At 43.0% G+C, this 23,353-nt stretch overlaps 1 protein-coding gene across 1 annotated transcript in view; it reads right to left on the minus strand.

Moving 5' to 3' along the window:
- Nucleotides 1-314: 314 nt before the first annotated feature.
- Nucleotides 315-23,353, minus strand: part of LOC115148585 (protein Aster-B) — a 113,992-nt gene continuing 90,953 nt past the window's right edge. Inside the window, exons 6-22 of the mRNA XM_029690606.1 lie at nt 17,820-17,904; nt 15,759-15,862; nt 14,919-15,014; nt 12,922-13,002; nt 12,588-12,703; nt 12,302-12,449; nt 11,868-12,057; nt 11,495-11,641; nt 10,986-11,110; nt 9,980-10,122; nt 9,514-9,617; nt 8,687-8,893; nt 8,235-8,328; nt 7,388-7,399; nt 6,537-6,644; nt 5,764-5,884; nt 315-5,449 (exon numbers count right to left, since the gene is read on the minus strand). Coding sequence (XP_029546466.1) covers nt 5,369-5,449; nt 5,764-5,884; nt 6,537-6,644; nt 7,388-7,399; nt 8,235-8,328; nt 8,687-8,893; nt 9,514-9,617; nt 9,980-10,122; nt 10,986-11,110; nt 11,495-11,641; nt 11,868-12,057; nt 12,302-12,449; nt 12,588-12,703; nt 12,922-13,002; nt 14,919-15,014; nt 15,759-15,862; nt 17,820-17,904 — 1,962 coding nt within the window. The 3' untranslated portion in view covers nt 315-5,368. The remainder of the gene's footprint in view (nt 5,450-5,763; nt 5,885-6,536; nt 6,645-7,387; nt 7,400-8,234; nt 8,329-8,686; nt 8,894-9,513; nt 9,618-9,979; nt 10,123-10,985; nt 11,111-11,494; nt 11,642-11,867; nt 12,058-12,301; nt 12,450-12,587; nt 12,704-12,921; nt 13,003-14,918; nt 15,015-15,758; nt 15,863-17,819; nt 17,905-23,353) is intronic.

The following is a 23,353-nucleotide window of genomic DNA, read 5'->3' on the forward strand; positions in this document are numbered from 1 at the left end:
TATAAAATGCATGTCTTATTTAGGGCTATAAAATGCATGTCTTATTTAGGGCTATAAAATGCATGTCTTATTTAGAAATATCCTGGTAACATGGCAGCATCACTATCAGATTAAAGATATGAATGAACATATTGACTTTACATGAATGAATGAATGAATGCAGCACTAACACAAATAGGAAGCCTTGTGAAAATTGCTCAAAGGGGTACAGAAAAATACTTGACCCATATTGAAATAATATCACAGTTCCTTTGTCCTGTTGGTAAGGACAGACAAACAGACCGCTGCAGGGGTGAGTCAAACAGACATGAGTCATACTTTCCATTATTTTATTTCATCTCTACTCCTCCACAAACCAATAAAGCCTTTAGAATGTTTTCCCCCCAAGACCACGCCCAGCGCGGATGGGTTTCTCTAGTCTGTGTACACTGGAGCTATACACAACATATACATACAGTATTATCTGTATAAATATTTCAGTCATATATAGGAGATCAAAACACTTTAAAAAACATATCAGGTATTGTACACACACACAGAGGATATACAATACCACAACAAGTGTTTCTGAGATGGAAACCTGTCTGAGGTGTGTGCGCTCGTGTGTGTACTGAAGTGAAGGGTTTGAAAGCATTGGAGGTCAGGCTTCTTGGAATTGCCATGGAAACATAACCACAAACACAAGCTCTAAAATACATCCTTTCAATTCACTATTTATGTCTCATGCTCAATTTAAGACACTATTTTCTACCTATATTGTGCATATTGTTCATCATTTCCTTAGAATTTACTATCATTTGGCAAACATGAACAGGTCAAGCTACAGCTTTGTGAGCATTCAAATGAATAAAGAAAGCTCTTTCAGTTTCAGGTTTTTAAGAACACTACTTTTTGGGTGCAACATATTTTGTTTGTTTTCTCAGACACTCAGACATGCTTACTGTCCATTCTATTAAAAAACACAATTTAACCATTTCATTTTCAGGACCATTTGAGGCATTCCTGTATATATAAAGCACCTATGCATAGAACACATCTGAGATCATGAATTAAATCAAATGAGACAGGAATATAGCATGCATTCTCTATAGAAGGGTCATCAAGGGTCTCTACGTTTTTCAGAAACTCAAACGAAGGCAGCTTACTATCGAAATGTTAGATAATTTATGAAATATATTTATTGCATCGGATTAATAGAGCGTTTTCTTTGAATCCTTAATGGTGAAACAGCCACGTTCGTTTGAGATATTACAACAGCAAAGTTACTGTAAACAACGAACACAGTCCCCCCCCCCCTCAACAGCATTGCACACACGATAGAAGAGCACAATATGTACCGCACATTGTTGTGCGACGCTCCTCGGCAACAAAATCAGTAACGAGTGGTGGAGCGGCCAGTTGCGTTGTTTCCTCCTGCTGTGTATTCCATCTTTAAGGGTCACCTTTTGGTTGCACATCGTCTCACGTTGGTTGACCGCTTTCTACTCCTCTCACCAAGTCAACAGAAATGATTGTCATGTCGACTGGTGAAAAATGTAAGGTACAGTATAAATCATTGCAATCTCATCATGGGCCCTTTTTCTCAAGGATACCATTTAATCTGCCCTGAATAGATCTCGTTGTCTCAATTATCACTCTTAAAATTAGGCTTAACAACTTGACCTGAACTAGGTCAAATGGCCATTTCAGCAACATTGACCATGTCATAGCGCAAGGGAGTGGGAAAATCATTCAGCAATACTGTAAATGACTCCCATTCATAATGTATGAAGTGCTACCCGCTGTATCAATCCATTGCATATATTGTTGTTTCTTCTTTCAGATGAAACCCTCCTCTTTTTGGAATGTACGTGAGTTGTGCCGATCCACTGTCTGCAAGGCCAATGAGTGCAGGGTCATATTCATTAGCACACACTATTTGTAGCGGAAAACTAGTGTTTCTTATTGGACAAGTTCAGGTACGTCCCTCTCTGTGTTCACTCGTTTGCTTCGTAGTGAATATGACCCATGTCTAAAGCGTTGTATCCCAATGCGTAACGTTGATAAACTCAGACATAATTATTTTGGCCTAAATGTTACTTCTGCACACCGTGCACTGTGTATGTCTTCATCCCAATCCCTCAAACATATCAGTTAGAGGCTGAATCAACGGCCGCTGGCTTTGTTTGTTTCCAAAGTCGTCACAGGAATCCTCGAGAGTCCAACCAATTGAACATACATGGGTGGCAAGCAAATACGGAAGTGTTTAGCTGTCGAAATTCAATTTTAAATGAAAATGTATTTTGATAGCTATGCTTCTTCCATAGACAGTTGTAGTTTTAGCCACAGTTGATACCATTCTTTTACATTTTACATTTGGGGCATTAAATCAACAAACACAAACGATGTGGGAATGGTTGACTGTGTCAACTTGACACATCCAATATGCCAGGACATAGCCCACAACAGACATCTTTGGGAAGACAGAGGAGTACAGTAGGTCAGACCCGAGTTCGAATACTATCTGAAATCTTTCAAATACTTTGAGTTTGTTTTAGCCTGCCTAGAGTGTCAAATGGGTGGGGTCTGCAGTTTTAGGACTTTTCTATTGGTCCATAAAAGACAGGAAAACTCAATCAAGCACAGCTGAAATATTTGAAATGATTTCAAATTGTACTGTATTTGATTCCAGTTCTGCAGTGGGTGACCACTGAACGTTTCCCCAAACGTTTGTTTTCCATTTTTCGTATAAACTGTACATAAATAAATCCTTAAATATCTGCCTCTGAATACTGTACAATTTCCATTATTCTTGTTTTTTCCAGCTTCAAGCATATTTTTCAATGAGGAAGTTCACAGTTTTAATCATCAAATATTTTGTCGTTTTTCGGTTCAGCTGCAGTATCCCTTCGTAAAATTACGTCCCTCTCCGAAGAAATACCCTCCCTAAAATACTGTCTACCCTGTGAAGATTCATAGAGTGACATAGTATAACATCCACATTATCATAACACTGATCATTATGTTTTCTCTGTCTGACACAGTATTTGGGCTGATAACAAATACTGGGGAAAACAACCTAAATGATTTTTGAAGCGCTGGTAGGGACACATTCAATGTGTAAAATCACTTAGGGTCCATACCAATGCCTATACAGTACACTCCCAAGTACATTCCATTCCAGCCAATACAGGACGGCCACAAATGAATTGATACAACACAAAGCGGCTAAATAAAAGATGATAACAATACTGCCCAAAATAAAAAAATGATACGTTAGCATAAAAGTTGACACGTAAATCTTGGCAACAATGAATAGATGTATCCATAACCTCAAACAAATCATCCTGAAGGACAAGGTTGAAGACGTGTATGGATAAAACCTAAGCACAACGTTGATATAACATTTGGGGATGGCTAGGGCCAAGAAAGCCCTGTTCCCGGAAGAACTTTGCATCATTGGAAATTACTGGGTGTTTCTCAAAATGCATACTATCATGCTCCGCAAACTGAAGCACAGGAGGGTCGGAGAATGAGTCCAAATCAAAGTATGCGAAACAGAGCACGGAGGGCACTCCTCGAATGCGTACTCTGTTTGTACATATTTTGAAGCATGAATCAATGCAAGTTTCTATGGAAAGTATGCACAGAAATATGACGCAACTATGTAAAAAATTACGCAAAATTATTCTAAATCAATGGCAGACATTATTTTAGCTGAAGTGAAAGAAAATAAACTCTGACATCTTATATGTTGCCTGACTACAATATTTTATCTGGATACGTTAATAAATACATGCTGTGTTCATTTTGGCATGTTTACCTGCCTAACAATACCCACTGTAGTATGTGTAGATCGCAAGCCCGTAGTAAGTCAATAGGGCTAAATGGCTAGCTACTAATGTTAGCTAGCCAGAAGGCCACAAAGAACTGTTAGCTAGCTAACCATGAAGAATTGACATCTACTTTGCATAACATTAGTTTTAGGTCATTTTTGCCTGTTAAACTATTTGATGAGCTAGATTATTACAATTCACATATAGATAGCTGATAGTTATGAAGTAAAACATTTGCTTTGTGTATATCTTGTTTTATCTCTATTGTCATTGTCCTGGCTGGATGAAAGTTCAGTGAATAGGGAAGTGCAGCATGAGAATACAGTAGGGGGTGTGCTTCTCAAATGTAATGTTTTATGCGTTCTCCACACTCTCGTCCTCACAAGAACGTACCCAAGAGAACGTCTTCTGAGAATGCACTCGGAGCATGACAGCGTGGAGCACGGTGGTACGCATATTGAGAAACACCTACTGTGTACCTCTGCAAAAGCTGACCGCTTTCTCATCCGTGTATGCCTACGAGCTGGCAACGTAACCAGTTAACCAATACATTCTCACTGCTGCTAAAAGCTATGGCTAGCTCCCCTGTCCACAAATACAAATCGAAGGGGTAGGGGTACTCTACACGCAGTAGAGAACATGCCTTAGAAAACATGAACACACAAACACAAACATAGAAACACAACGCCATGGCACAAGCTTTCAGGGAAACCTGCCCTGATACACCATGGAAGCCAGGTAAAAATTTGCCCTGACTGCAATTGACGTCTACAAAAAAAGACATACGTCATTATAATATATTCATATTTGTATATATATATATATATATGTATATATATCTATGTATTTATAATATACTATGATCCCTGGTGGTTCTATCCTAGAAATGATGGGTTGTGTTGAAACACTGCACGTTGATTGTGGTTCCGTTTCTGATCGTAACCTGGTCCCAGAGTCCAAAGGTCTGTAAAAAAAAAAAGGGATACTGCAGCTCCAAAACTTTGTCCAAGAGTTCCTAAAAAGGCTACGGAGGAACACAAGGAACCCCTGACCCAGTACTATTTTTGCTCTTCTGAGACAAATATGCCAACGTTTCAATACAGATCTCCACCGAAAACGTATTTTTTTCCGACGGAGACAAGAAATGCAAGCTTCCCTGACTCATCCCTTCTATCTTTGCTTTGTCCGTACGTGGCCCAAAAAACTAACAAAACACTTTACAGTAAAACACTCTCAGAGAACGAGGTGATGAAAAAAGTCAGAGTTTAGGCCAATGTAGGTCATGGCGCCGTTGTCTTTTCCCATGATGCAACGGTGCAGACGGCGTCTGCCCCAATCCTGTCCTGGTGGTGATGAGGTAACTTTCTGCCAGACGTTGGGCGGTGGGAGTGGAGTCGGTCGGTCTGGGAGACCTGTCGTCGTTCCCCCGTGCAAGAAAACATATTTCTCTTGTTTTCCTAAGACTTTTCCCAAGACTTTCCCATAAATGGTTCCTTAGATATTGCACATAATGTCCTGGCTGGTGGCTTAGGATTGTCTGTTTGTCAGTGATATCAACTCCTCTTCTCCTCCGTTTCAGAGTTATAGTCTCTTAAGCCCATGCCCTTCTGCAGGTTTAGTAATGAGTCCTTCATCTAGGAAAGGAAACATTTCAAGGAAAAAGAAACAAAACATTTTGAAGATCATGCATTCAAGTCAATATGAAGTGCAATTTGTTAAACTTTTTTTAGCATGCAGAACAAGTTGATTCAATCCTAAATTCACGTCAGGGTCAAATCAAATATTGATGGAGCACATTAAATACAGTACTGCATGTGTGTTTGAACAACCATCTATGACACACAGACACATTCTTGAATGTTCTTTAAAGTGTTTGAATGAACATTCTTTCTCTGACCAAATGAGTCAGTTATGAATCAGTATTCTCAGTTCTGATTGGCTGTCTCACCTCGTCCAGCAACATCACCGACGACTTGATGATCTCCTTCCACTTCTGCAGCTCGTCGTCATGGTACCGCTGCTGCGACTCCAGAAGCTGGGCCCACTCCAGCTGCGTCTGTGGAAGTTTACTGTGAGACAAACACATACACACACACACACACACACACACACACACACACACACACACACACACACACGCGCACACGCACACGCACACACACACACACACACACACACACACACACACAGTGAAATATCGCCATCTAGAGGATGTAATGTATTATAGCTGATATGTATGATTTGTTTAAGCGATAAGGTCCGAGGGGCGAAGCAAAGTGCCTGAATAAAGGGAAAGGGGGATACCTAGTCAGTTGTTCAACTGAATGCAGTGGTACATTGGCCATATACCATAAAACGGTGAAGAGCATTATTGATATTACAAGTTACCAACATAAACATAACAGTGAACAAGTAGTAGTCATAGACGGTGGAACTATATTTTGTATGATATACACACGGCTGGAATGCTGTTTCAGCCAATCGGCACCCAAACTACCCGGTTTACAGTATGTATTATGACTGTTTATGGTCATTTATAGTGTCTAAAAACACAGTGGTCCACAATGTTGTTTTGAATCTGCCATATGTCTTGTCAACTGCTGTAATATCGTGGAGGGAAAACTTGAATAACCGTTCTATACTACAACTCTACCTTACAATTCCAAAGTCATTCCACGGTGCTGGTATTGAATTGGGTTGTATTGTATTTGTGTGAAGTACCTTTCTTGTGGTCGTAGGCCATGCCACGAGGTCAGGCTCTGTGTGGTGTACTCCAGCATCCACAGCTTATAGAACAGCATCATGTTCAGAAACACCAGCAATACTAGGCTAGAGAGACAGAGAGAGACAGAGAGAGACAGAGAGAGAGACAGAGAGAGACAGAGAGACAGAGAGAGAGGGAGAGAGAGACAGAGAGACAGAGAGAGAGGGAGAGACAGAGAGAGAGAGAGACAGAGAGAGAGAGAGACATAGAGAGAGAGACAGAGAGACAGAGAGAGAGACAGAGAGAGAGAGAGACAGAGAGAGAGAGAGAGAGAGAGAGAGAGAGAGGGAGAGACAGAGAGACAGAGAGAGAGACAGAGAGACAGAGAGAGAGAGAGAGAGAGAGAGAGAGCGGGAGAGAGAGACAGAGAGAGAGACAGAGAGAGAGAGAGAGACAGAGAGAGAGAGAGAGAGAGAGACAGAGAGAGAGACAGAGAGAGAGAGAGAGAGAGAAGAGACAGAGAGAGAGACAGAGAGAGAGACAGAGAGAGAGACAGAGAGAGAGAGAGAGACAGAGAGACAGAGAGAGAGAGAGAGAGAGACAGAGAGAGAGACAGGAGAGAGAGAGAGAGACAGAGAGACACAGAGAGCGAGAGAGAGAGAGAGAGAGAGAGACACTGCGTAAAACTACTGACATAAGTCTATGTCAGACGAGAGATATCAGGATTCGCCTGGAATGTGAATGCCTACTTCTACTGCAAAGGAAGGATGTTAATTCTCTGGTCCAGTGTATGTATGGGGTACAACAAGTCCATCAAACACATCCAATCATCAAAATCAACATGGCGTTATGAAAAAAAGTTGAATACCTTATACAGATCCTAGGATGCATGAATGGAGACAGGGAAAGAGAGCGAGGGAGTTAGAGAGGAGAGAGAGAGAGAGAGAGAGAAGAGATAGGACAATTACACACCACCACCAGAAAAGAGAGAAAGGAGACAGTGTTTTTATGTCCCCTCTCATACTACATTCTACTTTAGAGTAGTAGAAGGGACATCAGATTACCAATGAATGGTTGGTTTTAATACGCACAGAAAGTGGAAACGCATGGATGTGATACAGTATAGCTTCCGTCCCTCTCCTCGCCCCAACCTGGGCTCGAACCAGGGACCCTCTGCACACCTCGGTCAGTTTTGGAGACAGGTTTTTTCAAACAGTGGAACGGTAGCTAGCGAAAGAGTTTAGAAGCAGTTACAGTTGATAGGCAACTGCACCAGTCTTTGCAAGCAAATGCGACGATGTCTTCAAAACGGCATGGTGTCTCCAGTAATGTTTACTTTTTGACATACTCCACTTTCCAAGTGTATTGGTACACAGAGAACAAGAAGTGTTAATGTGGCCAGATTTAATCAAACGAGTCACAACTCACAACAGGCAACTTTGACACATTAATGACACGGAAAACATTCAACATCATCTGAGAGAAATGTAGAGACCAGAGATATCTATGGTTACTTCAATGGATCTATATGAGGGCGAGAGTCAGACTTCTCCACCCATAGAATTAAAATGACTACAACGGCCATCTTAGGGGCTTTTTCCGTTCTAGTAATTCTATATCTATGGATCCACCTCTCAGTAACAGCATGGTGAAAGAGTATTTTAAACAACCAGCAGTGGTGACAGCTCCCAGGGTGGCGGTGGAAGGACACTCACACAAAGCTGATGATGAGGAGTAGCTTGGAGACACTGTAGAGCGCTAGGCCCCCTGGGACATTGTCCGGGATGTATCTGGTTTGAGTGGAACCTGCTGGAAGAGAGGCGGCCATTTTGGATCAATACAAAAAAAGCCATGCATTACCTAATATTCTATTCCTGTCAGTTGCAGGTAACAAAAAGTTTGTTTTTTAGAACCCCGTACCGCGGTTTGTGCTAGGAAAAGCTACAGCAAACATTCTGGGAATTTTTCTGACAGTTGTTCCATTGAACAAGGAAAACTCAATCAAAAGCACCTAAAGAATTTGAATACTATTTGAACCCAGGTCTGATTGAAACCATATTATTGGCAATTGATAACAGCGGCTTAAGGCTTGAGGGTGTCCTAAAATGTACACCATACTCTGCGTCAAACACAGCTATCAACGGTCAGTCAGTCAGTCCCCTCTGACCTGCCACGTGTTTGATCCGGTGGCGGTGGGTGACCTCCTCGTCCTCGGGCGTGGTGACGGAGCTGAGGGCTTCGTCCATGTGTGGGGGCCTCAGGTGGACCAGGGGCCGTTTCCGACGCCTCAATGCCCCTGCCCGTAGAGCCCTGGCCTTAGGGGACTGTCTATGGGGCTCGGCCAGGACCACCTCCACCTTACTCAGCTCCAGCTCTGGAAAGAGTTAAAGGAAGCTGTGTCACACAGTGGCTGTGTCTCAAATGGCACCCTATTCCCCACATAGGGCACTACTTTTGACCCGGCCCATAGGTACGGTACTGTATGGTATTCAGAGGCTGTGTCATTCTAAATCACGCAGAGATTTAATAGCCAGGATGCCGGTATGTTTCTGCTATATATACAACCACATTCGTTGAGAGTTGTTGCCTTGGGCTGTTTTGGCAAGACAACTATTACATGGTCAGCTTAAGATGACAGACTGGCATGCAAGCTAGAGGTTTAAGCAGCGCTCACATTCTTTGAGTGAAATCAATATTCACTTCAATAATTTCTCTTGGACAAGCAGTATCTAAACAGTACCTATTCCAGTGTCTCAAGTGAGAATACAGACACATGCAGTTGTTTTAAAATTCAGAGATACCAATCCTTAGCCTCGTACAGCCATCCTGATCTCTTGAGCTTACATTCTGTTTCGCTTCACAGATCCTTGATGAAGTGAAGTGAAACTAAACGGGAGCACAGAGGGCAGGATGATGGATCAGGCGAACAAATCCTACTCCCAGGCTACATACTGTACCATTGGTTGTTGTAGTCATATTTTAGATACAACTGACCTAAGTGTCTGAAGTACTCATCCAAGCCACTCCAGAAGTTCCTCTCGATGAAGCCCTTGACCAGCCCCCACGGCTGTTTCCTGTAGCGCAGCTCTGTGGATACCCTGCAGGTCACAAACACATGCACACACACACACACACACACACACACACACACAAACACACACACAGAGGCACATACATTTGACTTGATTCGACACACACACGCACAGACACCACACACATAAATAAACTCCCATTACACCTCCTTGGCCCACTGTATGCGTCAACCTTAAATGTAACTTATTTTCCTAAAGGGTAGAATACATTTCACCGAAAGGAGTCAAGTACCGCATTACCGAGATGGTGTTCAGTAGCGACAAAACTGTTTTTTTTAAACAGAGCGAACTGCGGAGACGCTAATTTAAACGTGTCCAATCAGAACACTCACAGGAAGTACAGACGGAAAACAGGAAATCTATCTGACCTGAGCCGACACTTCTTCTTGGCCACCCTGGTGAGCACGTAGCGGTTTAGAGTGTAGAAGTAGTCATGGTAGGGGACGTCGTGTGCTATCACCTCGGCATCTATGATGTAGCACTCGCTCTCCTGGCTGGCCTTGTACAGCGTCTAGACCACACAAATATGACACAGTTGAGTTAACAGACAACAAAAAAAAGGCCTATTCCGTCTATTGGTTGGCTGCAAATGACTTTCTGACAATGAACGTGGCGACTTTTCTATACGTTTTAGTGCCTTCTATAAGTGCTAAACCCATAATGCATAATAACCAATGGCTCCCTAATGCAGCCTATGAAAATGCATACAGTACATAACCATAATAGCATTCATAATGCATTGCACGCAGATGTTTTGTTTTAAAGAGTTACCACGGTGTTTGCATTTAACAGTGACATTACAGTGACTGTAGTTACAGTGTGTCACGTGCAAACTGTTAGGTTCTTATTTTTCAGAGTAAATAACCCACGGGCACTAGAGAAGCTTTAACCAAGTATATTCTTCCCAAAGGGTTCTGTACAGCTGAAATCAGACAGCAAAACATTTCAGACATCACAGTTTATATACATCCCACTCAAGACACTCCTCTTTCTCTCCAATCCTTACATTTTATGGCTCTACAGGAAGCTAATAAAGAGGGTAACAGGATTCCAAACATTTATTACTCTCTTAAGAGAATCTGTCCTCACCTCCTGACCTCAACCCCTCTTTCATCTAATACACATCCGTCTGTCTTCCCTGTATCAACCCATCGCTCTCCTCTCCTCCATCAAACGCATTCCAAAGCCTTCTGTCTTTCTTCAGAGAACCATTAGCTTCTAACATAATGCCCAGTCTCTTTCATTTCCTATCATTCATTTAATATCTCAATGTTCAAAGTTTAGCCGATTCCAACAACGCAAAGCATGAAAACAAACCGTGTACAACATTTGAAACGGCAATGACATGCAGTGCCACTGGGGGGCTCCACTCACCTGCGTCTCAGTAACGGTGGCTGTCTTGGGGGCCAGGGGGTTCGTGAGGGAGATGGTGTACATGATCTCTCTGGTCTGGTTGCCCGTCTCCTCTTTCTCTTTCTTCCAGGGGTGATAGACTATGTCTAGATAAATAGTGAAGGTGGACAGAAAGATCAGCCCTTTACTCCTTTAACTTTTGCAAAAGTTTTAGTCCGACACACACTGAGGTTTTGTTCAATTCTTTCAAAATGCATCCTACCTGCCTCCCTTCCATTACTGATCTGTGAGTTATTGGATAAGTGAACGCGAGGTTTCCACCCTGTCGCTTTCACCAATCCAGCCATGTCAGATCAGTAAAGGAAGGAGGACAATAAGAAGGAAAGAGAGAAAGAAAGAGACCTTTCTACAGTATCTGAACAGGGCCAGTATTCACAAAGCGTCTCAGAGTAGGAGGGCTGATCTAGGATCCGGTCCCCACCTGTCCATTTAATCTGACTCTAAAACTGGTCTGGGTACTGTGGTGTCACCTGAAAAGCGTCTCTGCTCCAGGAAGTCCCTCATGAAGGTGGACTCGGTGAAGAGGATGTCGTACATCTTGTCAACGCTGAACTCGTACACCTCGTTGATGTACTGCTTCCCATTCAGGTCCTCATGGAAGGCCTGCACCTCCCCTGCTGCGCACACACACACACACACACACACACACACACACACACACACACACACACACACACACACACACACACACACACACACACACACACACACACACACACACACACACACACACACACACACACAGAGAGGAAGAAGAGTAAGTGTGTGAGAGATGTGTGTGTGTGTGTTATACATGAACAGTGACAGTGTGCGTGAGTGAGTGGGCGTGTAAGCGGCACAAACCTTCGTCGTGCGTCTCGGAGGAGTCGCTGAGCTCGGTAGGGAGGTCCTCGTTGTCGTTGAAGTCCAGCGAGGGCGAGGGGGCGGGACTACTGTGACCACTGCTCCGGTTGTCCAACCCCGGCAACTGGAGGGTCAGGAGTTCGCCATCGGGGAGACACAGGGGGAACTCGTCCACGACAGCCAAGTTAAACTATAGAGGAGGAGGGGTCATGAGTGAAGGCTCAACTGAAACCCTAGACACACTACTTACAGTACATACTTGTGAAACTGTAAGGGCGAGTTCAGCCAGGTATAATATTTATCTTTGGTTGAAATGCCACTACTGTGGCCTGGGGTGGTCTAGCAGGCTGAGCCGCTGACTCTAGAACACGTTATGATGTTTTGTCTGTAAGTGATCCAAAGCAAGATTTGGTATAATATCCAGTGGTACTCACGGGGAGGAGTGATTCGATGGTGCTTGGACAGGGTAGGGCGTTGTTGGGGAAGGCTCTGTGGGACAACAGGGGGCTGGTGTCGCCCTTGGCGTCAGGCATCTTGGCGAAATTGGTGTCATTATCCTCCACGGGCAGCTCCTCGCAGTACCTACACCACAGGGACGTGCAACAGCTGTAGGTCAAGGTTATCACCTCGGGGAACGATGCCAGCCTTTATGATGCATGGTGATGGGAGGTCGCGGTGTGTGTGTGTGTGTGTGTGTGTGTGTGTGTGGTCAAAACTCACCCCATGGTATTGAAGTCATCGTCCGGCGGCACGTAGTCCTCGTCGTCACTGGTCAGACCCAGCTCGTTGCCATAACACTGATGGACAAAGTGCCACAATTCTTTGGGACACAAGGGCTGAGGGGGATAGAGAGAGAGAGAGTGAGAGAGAGAGAGTGTAAGAGAGAGAGAGATAGAAAAGAGGAGATGGAGGGAGGAAAGGGAGAGAAGAAGGAGGGATAAGAGAAAGAAGGGGAAAAGGGTAAGTTTTGACTAAATTGGCAACAATACACACTAGTGCTCCCCGGTCTTTTAGTTTAATTAAAAGTGAACTATCATAAATGTAACAGTCTTACCTTTTCTAGCAGAGCATTCTGCCATAGTCTGAACATCATCATGTATGTCCGGTCCCTCGCTCCGAACGAGGTGAAAAAGTGCTGTGGGAAGCAAGAAAAATAAAGGATATGACATCACCAACCTGATAGAAAAGCCATGTGTATATGTACCTTTGTGTATAGTGCCTTCAGAAAGTATTCATAACCCTTGATTTGTTTGACATTTTGTTCTGTTACAGCATTAATTAAAAATGTATTAAATTGTTGTTGTTTTTTTCACCCATTACACACAATACTCCATAATGACAAAGTGAAAACATATTTATATACATTTTAGCACATTTATTGAAAATGAAATACAGAAATATCTCATTTACATAATATTCACACCCCTGAGTCAATACTTTGTAGAAGCACCTTTGGCAGTGATTACAGCTATGAGTTTTTCTGTGTATGTCTCTAAGAGCTTTCCACACCTGGATTATGCAACATTTTCCCATTATTCTTTTCAAAATTCTTCAACCTCTGTCAAATTGGCTGTTGATCATTGCTAGATGGGGCGGGGCGGGGCGGGGCAGAGCGGGGTGGGGCAGCAGGTAGCCTAGTGGTTATAGCGTTGGGCCAGTAACCGAAAGGTTGCTAGATCAAATCCCAGAGCTGACAAGGTAAAATTCTGTCGTTCTGCCCCTGAAGAAGGCAGTTAGCCCACTGTTCCTAGGCCATCATTGTAAATAAGAATTTGTTCTTAACTGACTAGTTAAATAGACAATGATTTTCAAGTCTTGCCATCAATTTTCAAGTAGATTTAAGTCAAAACTGTATCTCGACCACTCAGGATCATTCACTGTCTTTTTGGTAAGCAACTCCCATGTAGATTTGGACTTGTGATTTATGTTATTGTCCCGCTGAAAGGTGCATTTATCTCACAGTGTCTGGTGAAAAGCAGACTGAGCCAGGTTTTCCTCTAGGATTTTGTCTGTGCTTAGCTCCATTCTGTTTACTTTTTATCCTGAAAAACTCCCCGGTCATTAACAAGTACAAGCATACTCATAACATGATGCAGCCAACACTATGCTTGAACATATGGAGAGTGGTACTGAGTAATGTGTTATATTGGATATTCCCCAAACATTCAAGACAAAAAGTTAATTGCTTTGCCACAGTTTCTGCAGTATTACTTTAGTGTCTTGTTGCAAACAGGATGCATGTTTTGGAATATTTTTTTTCGGAACAAAATTCCTTCTTTTTATTCTGTCAATTAGGTTAGGATTGTGGAGTAACTACAATGTTGTTGATCCATCCTCAGTTTTCTCCTATCACAGCCATTAAACAATTTTTCAAGTCACCATTGGCCTCATGGTGAAATCCCTGAGTGGTTTTCTTCCTCTCCAGCAACTGAGTTAGGAAGGACGCCTGTATCTTTGCAGTGACTGGGTGTATTGATACACCATCCAAAGTGTAATTAATAACTTCACCATGCTCAAAGGAATATTCAATGTATTTTTTCATCTTCCTATAGGTGTCCTTCTTTGCGAGGCATTGGAAAACTTCCCTGGTCTTTGTGGTTGAATCTGTGTTTGAAATTCATTGCTCGACTGAGGGACCTTACAGATAATTGTATGTGTGTGGTAGAGAGATTAGGTAGTCATAAAAAAATCATGTAAAACACAAAAACAATCTTTCTTGCACACAGAGTGAGGCCATGCAACTTATTATGTGACATGTTAAGCAAATCTTTACTCCTGCACTTATTTAGGCTTGCCATAACAAAGAGTTTGAATACTTATTGATTCAAGACATTTCAGTTTTTCATTAAAAAAAAAAATATTTTGTTAAAATTAAAAAAATCCACTTTGACATTATGGGGTATTGTGTGAAGGCTGGTGATAAAAAAAACCTCTATTTAATCCATTTTAAATCAGGATTTAACACAACAACATGTGGAAAAAGTCAAGGGGTGATAATACTTTCTGAAGGCACCGTATGTGTGTGTGTATATGTGTGTGTCCAGTGCTGACCTTGTCATTGTCAGTGCACAGCTGGATAGCGTTGGGAATGAGGCGGGCCGTCTTCTCCTTGGTCATGCTGCAGATATCCTTCAGCCGCACCGTCAGCTAGAGAGAGGGGGAGAGAGAAACTGTGTAAGACTACAGATAACACATTCAGTTACAGTCCGTGACTGGGAAAATAAAAGAATGGGGTCCTCAACAACACTTATTTTGGTATACAGCGGAGGGAAATGTAACACTACTCAAATTCATAGACAGCGCTCTAGATGCAAGAACTGACAGGCCATGGCATCCAAGAGATTATATGGTTTGAACCATATTTTTCAGCTATACATTGTTTGTTTACATTCTTGTTGCTTGTTAACAATGAAATAATAAAATCTTACATATATATTTTTATTTTATTTATTTAACTAGGCAAGTCAGTTAAGAACAAATTATTTTTTACAATGATGGCCTACACCGGCCAAACCCGGACAACGCTGGGCCAATTGTGCCCCGCCCTATGGGACTCCCAATCACAGCCGGTTGTGATACAGCCTGGATTCGAACCAGGGTGTCTGTAGTGACACCTCAAGCACTGAGATACAGTGCCTTAGACAGCTGCACCACTCGAGAGCCAAATGTTATAATAAAACAGAAATGAAATAGATTCCCAAATCTCAGACTGTAGCTTTAATACTGCAGTTTATGGAACAATCCAAGCAAATCAAATCTGTTTAATTTTAAGTCGAATACCTTCTATTTATAGAAAATAGATAACCTCATTCTTATGTATAGGCTAACTTGGGACAGTAAGGAACAGAGTAACCTAGTGTAGAGAACGGTAAAAGAAACTAAAGTCCATACCAGCGTTTCCCAGCGGAAGATGTTGCTATAGAAACAGATCCAGTTTTCCGAGACGTAGAGGCGCCCCTGCAGCAGGATATCTCTTTGCAGGGCACAGGAGTAGTCTGCCACACAGGGTCAAAGGTCATCCGGTTATTAAAGGTCATGGGGTTATTAGAGGCTCATCGCTCTACCAATAAATATAAAACATATGCAGATCAAAAATCTATCCAGTCTATTTATGTTATCATGACAACGCCTGGTCACTCCTTATCATGCCAAACAGTCTGGCTTCATTAATGATAGAATGTTCATATTTGAAGATTGCTGTGAAGCCAGGCTGTTTGGCTTGACAATGACAGAAATGGAGTTGGCAAGAGCACAAACAGATCTAGGACTAGGCTGCATCTATGCACATTTGAGCTTCAAAATAGCTCCCATGGAAGAAAAAGCCACCTGATCGTATGAATCGGAATCTGGGGCCTGTACATTCTATTCAGAAATGTGTTGTGTAGAACAGGTATGATTGTCTGCCGGGTAGAATAGGGACTTGCATTAGCTCTACTGGTTAAATTTCTATCTGGATTGTTGTTAATGTTTCACATCAGTGAATACACTTGTGGTGTGGTAACAGTGTACATTATGTCACTCAAAACTCAGTTTGTCAGGCGTTTGCACTGCAGACACCAAAAGAAGTCGAGGGACATGGAGATTTGAAATCACTTAAAGATCCGTACTATTGAAGACACAAAGAAAATAAAACCTGGGTCATGTTCAGTAGGGACAAAACATATTGACACGGGGAGTTACTATCTGAACTTGTCCAATAAGAACACAGGTTTCCTTGTTGCGTGGTGAAATGTTTTTGCTACGGTGTGTGCTACTGAACACCATCCTGGTGTTACAGAAAAAATATGAAGATATACTGAACAAAATTATAAATACCATATGCAACAATTTGAAAGATATAGTTCATATAAGGAAATCATTCAATTGAAATAGATTCGTAAGGCCCTAACCTATGGATTTCACGACTGGGAATAAAGATATCTTAATACCTTAATAAAAAAAAGGTAAGGGTGTGGATCAGAAAAGCAGTATCTAGTGTGACCACCATTTGCCTCATGCAGCTTGACACATCTCCTTCGCATAGAGTTGATCAGGCTGTTGTTGATTGTGGCCTGTGGAATGTTGTCCCACTACTCTTCAATGGCTGTGCGAAGTTGCTGGATATCGGCGGGGAACTGGAACATGGTGACGTACACGTCGATCCAGAGCATTCCAAACATGCTCAATGGGTGACATGTCTTGTGATTATGCAGGCCATGGAAGAACTGGGACAGCTTCTGGGAATTGTGTACAGATCCTTGTGACATGGGGCCATGTATTATCATACTGAAACATGAGGTGATGGCGGAGGAATAATTGCACGACATTGGACCTTAGGATCTCGTCACGGTATCTCTGTGCATTCAAATTGCCATCGCTGAAAATGCATTTGTGTTCATTGTCCATAGCTTATACCTGCCATAACCCCACCGCCACCATGGGGCACTCTGTTCACAACGTTTACATCAGCAAACCGCTCGCCCACATGACGCCATACATGTGGTATGCGGTTCTGTAAAACGATGTTGGAGGCGGCATATGGTAGAGAAATTAACATTCCATTCTCTGGCAACAGCTCTCGTAGACATTCCTGCAGTCAGCATGTCAATTGCACGCTCCCTCAAAACTTGAGACATCTGTGGCATTGTGTTGTGTGACAAAACTGCACATTTTAGAGTGGCCTTTTATTGTCCCCAACACAAGGTGCACCTGTGTAATGATCATGCTGTTTAATCATCTTCTTGATATCCCACACCTGTCAGGTGGATGGATTATCTTGACAAAGGAGAAATGCTCACTAACAGGGATGTAAAACATTTGTGCACAACATTTTTGAGAAATACGCTTTTTGTGCGTATGAAACATTTCAGGGATCTTTTATTTCTGCTTATGAAACATGGGACCAACACTTTACATATTGCGTTTATATTTTTGGACAGTATAGTTTTTCATTGATCATTCCATCTTACTCACCCACAATGAGGCGTTCTGAGTCGGGTAGCTGCTTGAAGAGTTTTCTGAAGTCCTCATTACGTTGCTTATACGTGGGACTCAATACCTGCAGCGGGGAGAGAGGGATAACATAAAACACATTGAGAGAGACAACCCATTTACACAAAAGTAGTCTACTCATTAATATAAATACACACATAAAATATTTTATAAAACACAAGAAAGTGTAATCCCCCCCACCGATAGCAACGAACAAACAGTGAACATATTTACTTATTTGAATATCATGGGTTGTGCCCAGTCATTTTTTCTGAAAATTGTAGTAGACTCCATTCAGTGATTTGACCATGGCTACTGCATGCCTTGACTCAAACTATGTGTGTCCTCTCTTTCCCTACAAATTGTCAGAGCCTGAAATCACCCAGAACCTCCTATCACAAACTAAACAAGCACTCTAAAATATGCTAATAATACCCCAGCTTCAGCTGGAGTTCCCCCTCTCTTTCTTTCTGTCTCTCTTTCTCTCTGCCTCTCGTTCTCTCTGTCTCTTTGTCTCTCTTTCTCTCTGCCTCTCTTTCTCTCTGCCTCTCTGTCTCTTTGTCTCTCTTTCTCTCTGCCTCTCTTTCTCTCTGTCTCTCTTTCTCTCCCTCTCACTGAAAGGAGAGATTCAGATAAACACATTTTCTTCCAGAGTGCTGCTGACCACTGCCCAGTCTGCCTGTCTCTCCACACACAAACACTGCATTCTTTAGCCTGAAAAGGGAGGGAATGCAGCCAACTAGCCCTCAGAGTGGTGGTGATGGTGGTGGACTGGACACACATCACCTTGGGTCACTCTAACCACCCCAGTGCTCTGTAAGGTAAGCACCATTGGCCTAGAACTAAAGCTAGTGTTACTTTGCTGGCCACACAGTTGGATAGCGGGTACAACCACTTTAAAATGGAGATTGGCCCTGGGCATGCTGTCACAGCAACGGATATAGGAGATGAGCTCTCTAGTACATCTCTATGGGTCTACCCTATGAGCCTAATGTAATTAGTTTGTAAGGAGTGATAAGACCGTTTTCAGAGCAGATGATACAAGAGAAAGAATATGGATCTATGGATAGAGACACAAGTATATACACTACCAGTAAAAAGTTTGGACACACCAACTCATTCAAGGATTTTTCTTTATTTAAAAAAAATGTTACATTGTAGAATAATAGTGAAGACATCAAAACTATGAAATAAGACATATGGAATCATGTAGTAACCAAAATAGTGTTAAACAAATCAAAATATATTTTAGATTTTAGATTCTTCAAAGTAACCACCCTTTGCCTTGACGACAGCTTTGCACATTCTTGGCATTGTCTCAACCAGCTTCACCTGGAATGCTTTTCCAACAGTCTTGAAGGAGTTCCCACATATGCTGAGCACTTGTTGGCTGCTTTTCCTTCACTCTGTGGTCCAACTCATCCCAAACCATCTAGATTTGGTTGAGGTCAGGTGATTGTGGAGGCCAGGTCATCTGATGCAGCACTCCATCACTCTTCTTCTTGGTCAAATAGCCCTTACACAGCCTGGGGGTGTGTTGGGTCATTGTCCTGTTGAAAAACAAATGATAGTCCCACTAAGCGTAAACTAGATGGGATGGCGTATTGCTGCAAAATGCTGTGGTAGCCATGCTGGTTAAGTGTGCCTTGAATTCTAAATAAATCACTGACAATGTCACCAGCAAAGCACCCCCCACACCATCACACCTTCTCCTCCATGCTTCACAGTGGGAACTACACATGCCGAAATCATCCATTCACCTACTCTGCGTCTCACAAAGACACGGCGGTTGGAACCAAAAATCTCAAATGTGGACAGATTTCCACCGGTCTAATGTCCATTGCTCAGGTTTCTTGGCCCAAGCAAGTCTCTTCTTCTTATTGGTGTCCTTTAGTAGTGGTTTCTTTGGAGTAATTCGACCATGGCCTGATTCACGCATACTCCTCTGAACAGTTGATGTTGAGATGTGTCTGTTACTTGAACTCTGTGAAGCATTTATTTGGGCTGCAATGTCTGAGGTGCAATTAACTCTAATGAACTCATCCTCTACAGCAGAGGTAACTCTGGGTCTTCCTTTCCTGTGGCGGTCCTCATGAGAGCCAGTTTCATCATAGCGTTGATGGTTTTTGCGACTGCACTTGAAGAATCTTTAAAAGTTTTGGAAATTTAACGGATTGACTGACCTTCATGTCTTAAAGTAATGATGGACTGTCATTTCTCTTTGCTTATTTGAGCTGTTCTTGCCATAATATGGACTTGGTCTTTTACCAAATAGGGCTAACTTCTGTATACCGCCCCTACCTTGTCACACTACACAACTGATTGGCTCAAACACATTAAGGAGGAAAGAAATTTCACAAATTAACTTTTAACATGGCACACCTTTTAATTGAAATACATTCCAGGTGACAACCTCATGAAAATGGTTGAAAGAACGCCAAGAGTGTGCAAAGCTGTCATCAAGACAAAGGGTGGCTACTTTGAAGAATCTCAAATCTCAAATATATTCTGATTTGTTTAACACTTTTTTGGTTACTACATGATTCCATATGTGTTATTTCATAGTTTCTACAATGTAGAAAATAGTAAAAATAAAGAAAAACCCTGGAATGAGTAGGTATGCCCAAACTTTTGACTGGTACTGTATATATACAAAAGTATGTGGACACCCCTTCAAATGAGTGGATTTGGCTATTTCAGCCTCAACCGTTGCAGACAGGTGTATAAAATCGAGCACACAGTCATGCAATCTCCATACACAAACATTGGCAGTAGAATTGCCTTACTGCAGAGCTCAGTGACTTTTAATGTGGCACTGTCATAGAATGCCACCTTTCCAACAAGTCAGTTAGTCAAATTCCTGCTCTGCTAGAGCTGCTCCGGTCAACTGTGAGTGCTGATAATGTGAAGTGGAAACATCTAGCCGCAAAGTGGTAGGCCACACAAGCTCACAGAACGTGACCGCCGACTGCTGAAACGCGTAAAAATCATCTGTCCTCGGTTGCAATACTCACTACCAAGTTCCAAACTGCCTCTGGAAGCAATGTCAGCACAAGAACCATTCATCAGGAGCTTCATGAAATGGGTTTCCATGGCCGAGCAGCTGCACACAAGCCCAAGAACATCATGCTTAATGCCAAGCGTCGGCTGGAGTGGTGTAAGCGCGCCGCCATTGGACTCTTGAGCAGTGGAAACGCGTTCTCTGGAGTGATGAATATCGCTTCACCATCTGGTAGTCTGATGAATCTGGGTATGGCGGATGCCAGGAGAACGCTACCTGCCCTTTGCTGTTTCAGCATGACAATGCCCCAGTGCACATTGTGAGGCCCATACAGAAATGGTTCGTCGAGATCGGTGTGGAAAAGCCTGCACAGAACCATGAGGTCAACCGCATTAAACCACTTTGGGATGAATTGGAACACCGACTGCGAGCCAGGGCTAATCGCCCAACATCAGTGCCCAACCTCAGTAATGCTCTTGTGTCTGAATGGAAGCAAGTCCCCGCAGCAATGTTCCAACGTCTAGTGGAAAGTCTTCCCAGAAGAGTGGAGGCTGTTAAAGCAGCAATATGGCCCAACTCCATATTAATGTCCACGATTTTATAATTAGATGTTCACCGAACAGGTGTCAACATACTTTTGGTCATGTAGTGTGTATATATATATATTAGTGATTGGATATTATAGCCTACATGTTCAAATATGTAGCTGATCATCGAGATGAAAATCGCACATCAAACAATACATTCAGGGCTATCAAACAAGCTCTTTCTTTAGCTCATCACCGAGGTATTTTCTGAGGCAGATGGTTCTAGATAAGACCAGCCTCACTTTGTAAAACATCGGACCACCTGGAGTACTGAAAGCCCATCCACACTTCACTGTTAAGAGTATGTTGACACATTCTCCACACATGGCTTGTCTCAAATGCTTCCTGACAGAGCTGTACCCTTTTCACACTATTGTGCCGATAATACCATATGGCCCTTCTTTTGTTTTGTACAGTGTCCTCTGCAGCACAGTTCCAGCAGCTATGGTTTATGCCAAACCAGGCAAGGGGCCGTATGTACTATCTAACAAGCATCACAGAGTAGGAGTGCTGATCTAGGAACAGGTCCCCCCTCTCCAGGCAATTGTATTCATTGTGATCTAAAATCATTTATTCTCTAAGACCCTTGATACATTTGGCCCTAGTACAGTTCAGCTTGGCTCGGCTCAGTGATGTGAAAAGAGTACAAGTCAAACATCTTCACTCTCTGGCTCTGAACCACGGAGCCGTAGTTAAACGCAGTCCAGTTTTAGGCTGTATCACATCCGGCCGTGATTGGGAGACCCATAGGGCGGCGCCGGGTTAGGGTTTGGCCGGGGTAGGCCGTCATTGTAAATAAGAATTTGTTCTTAACTGACTTGCCTAGTAAAGTAAAGGTTCAATGAATAAAATCAAATAAATATAAAGACCAAAACAACTCTAGTGATTCATTGCTATGCAACGCTCTGAGCAATTAAGGTCCTGTTTCAAAAGGGCCCTGGTCAAAAGTAGTGCACTGGATTCTAATGCACTGGTTTGGGAATGTAGATACTTTCTAAACAGGGAGATAAGAAGTTTATGAGTTGGGGAGTTAAGAGTTTAGAGAAACTTCGAGGTTCACTGCACTTGATGTTCATCGCCAACCCTGTTTCAACCCCAAAGCCGTCCAAAACAATGACCGCGGCCGCATGTTGACCACAAGTCTCTTTGCAGCACGGCACAGATGTAGCACCGACTAGATTATCAACTTAGAATTCTCAAACTTTAACCCCCACCCCCAACACCCTTCCGCCCCCACACCCGTCTCCACCCCAGCTCAATGGAGGGTGACTTACGGCTGGGACCCTCTCTGACTCCCAGTCCCAGGTCTCCCACTGGGCCTGGGCCTCGGCCCGGGTCTCATCGTCGTGCGGTTGAGGGATAGCCTCCCAGTCAGACAGACACTCCCAGTCTGTCCCATTCTCTGTCTCTGTGTCCATGCTGACTGAAATATCCATGGCCTGGGCCTCTATGTTCTTCTGGCTCTCACCCCTCCCCTCCCTCTTATTTTCTTTCTCTCTTTTCTCTGGTCAGAGGTGTGAGCGGTGTCTCTAAGCCTGGAGAGCGGTCGGTGCTGGTCTGGTATTCCCCCTTTGTCGTCGGAGTGGAATTCTTTGCTGTCTCTGAGAGCCTAAGTGTTTTTTAGGCCTGGATCATGATTCTGATTGCTCCCTTAGACGCACACACACACACATGGGCACGCGCACACACACAGAGCCTAGGCTGCTGTTGACCTGCAGTAACCTCAACCCTCCGGGGGAGTGGTTGTTTGTCATCAGCCCCTCCCTCTCTCTCTCTCTCTCTCTCTCCCCTTTCTCTCTCCTCTAGTATGGTCAGAACTAATCCAAAACGTCTCTGAACCCTCCCAAAGAGCCTTGGGAATCAGAGATATACGGAATGGTATCCGTCACGACTACAGGTCGACCACCACAGGTAGCTAGCAGAGCTTT

This window comes from Salmo trutta, chromosome 15 (assembly GCF_901001165.1).
Source record: "Salmo trutta chromosome 15, fSalTru1.1, whole genome shotgun sequence".
Lineage (NCBI taxonomy): Eukaryota > Metazoa > Chordata > Actinopteri > Salmoniformes > Salmonidae > Salmo > Salmo trutta.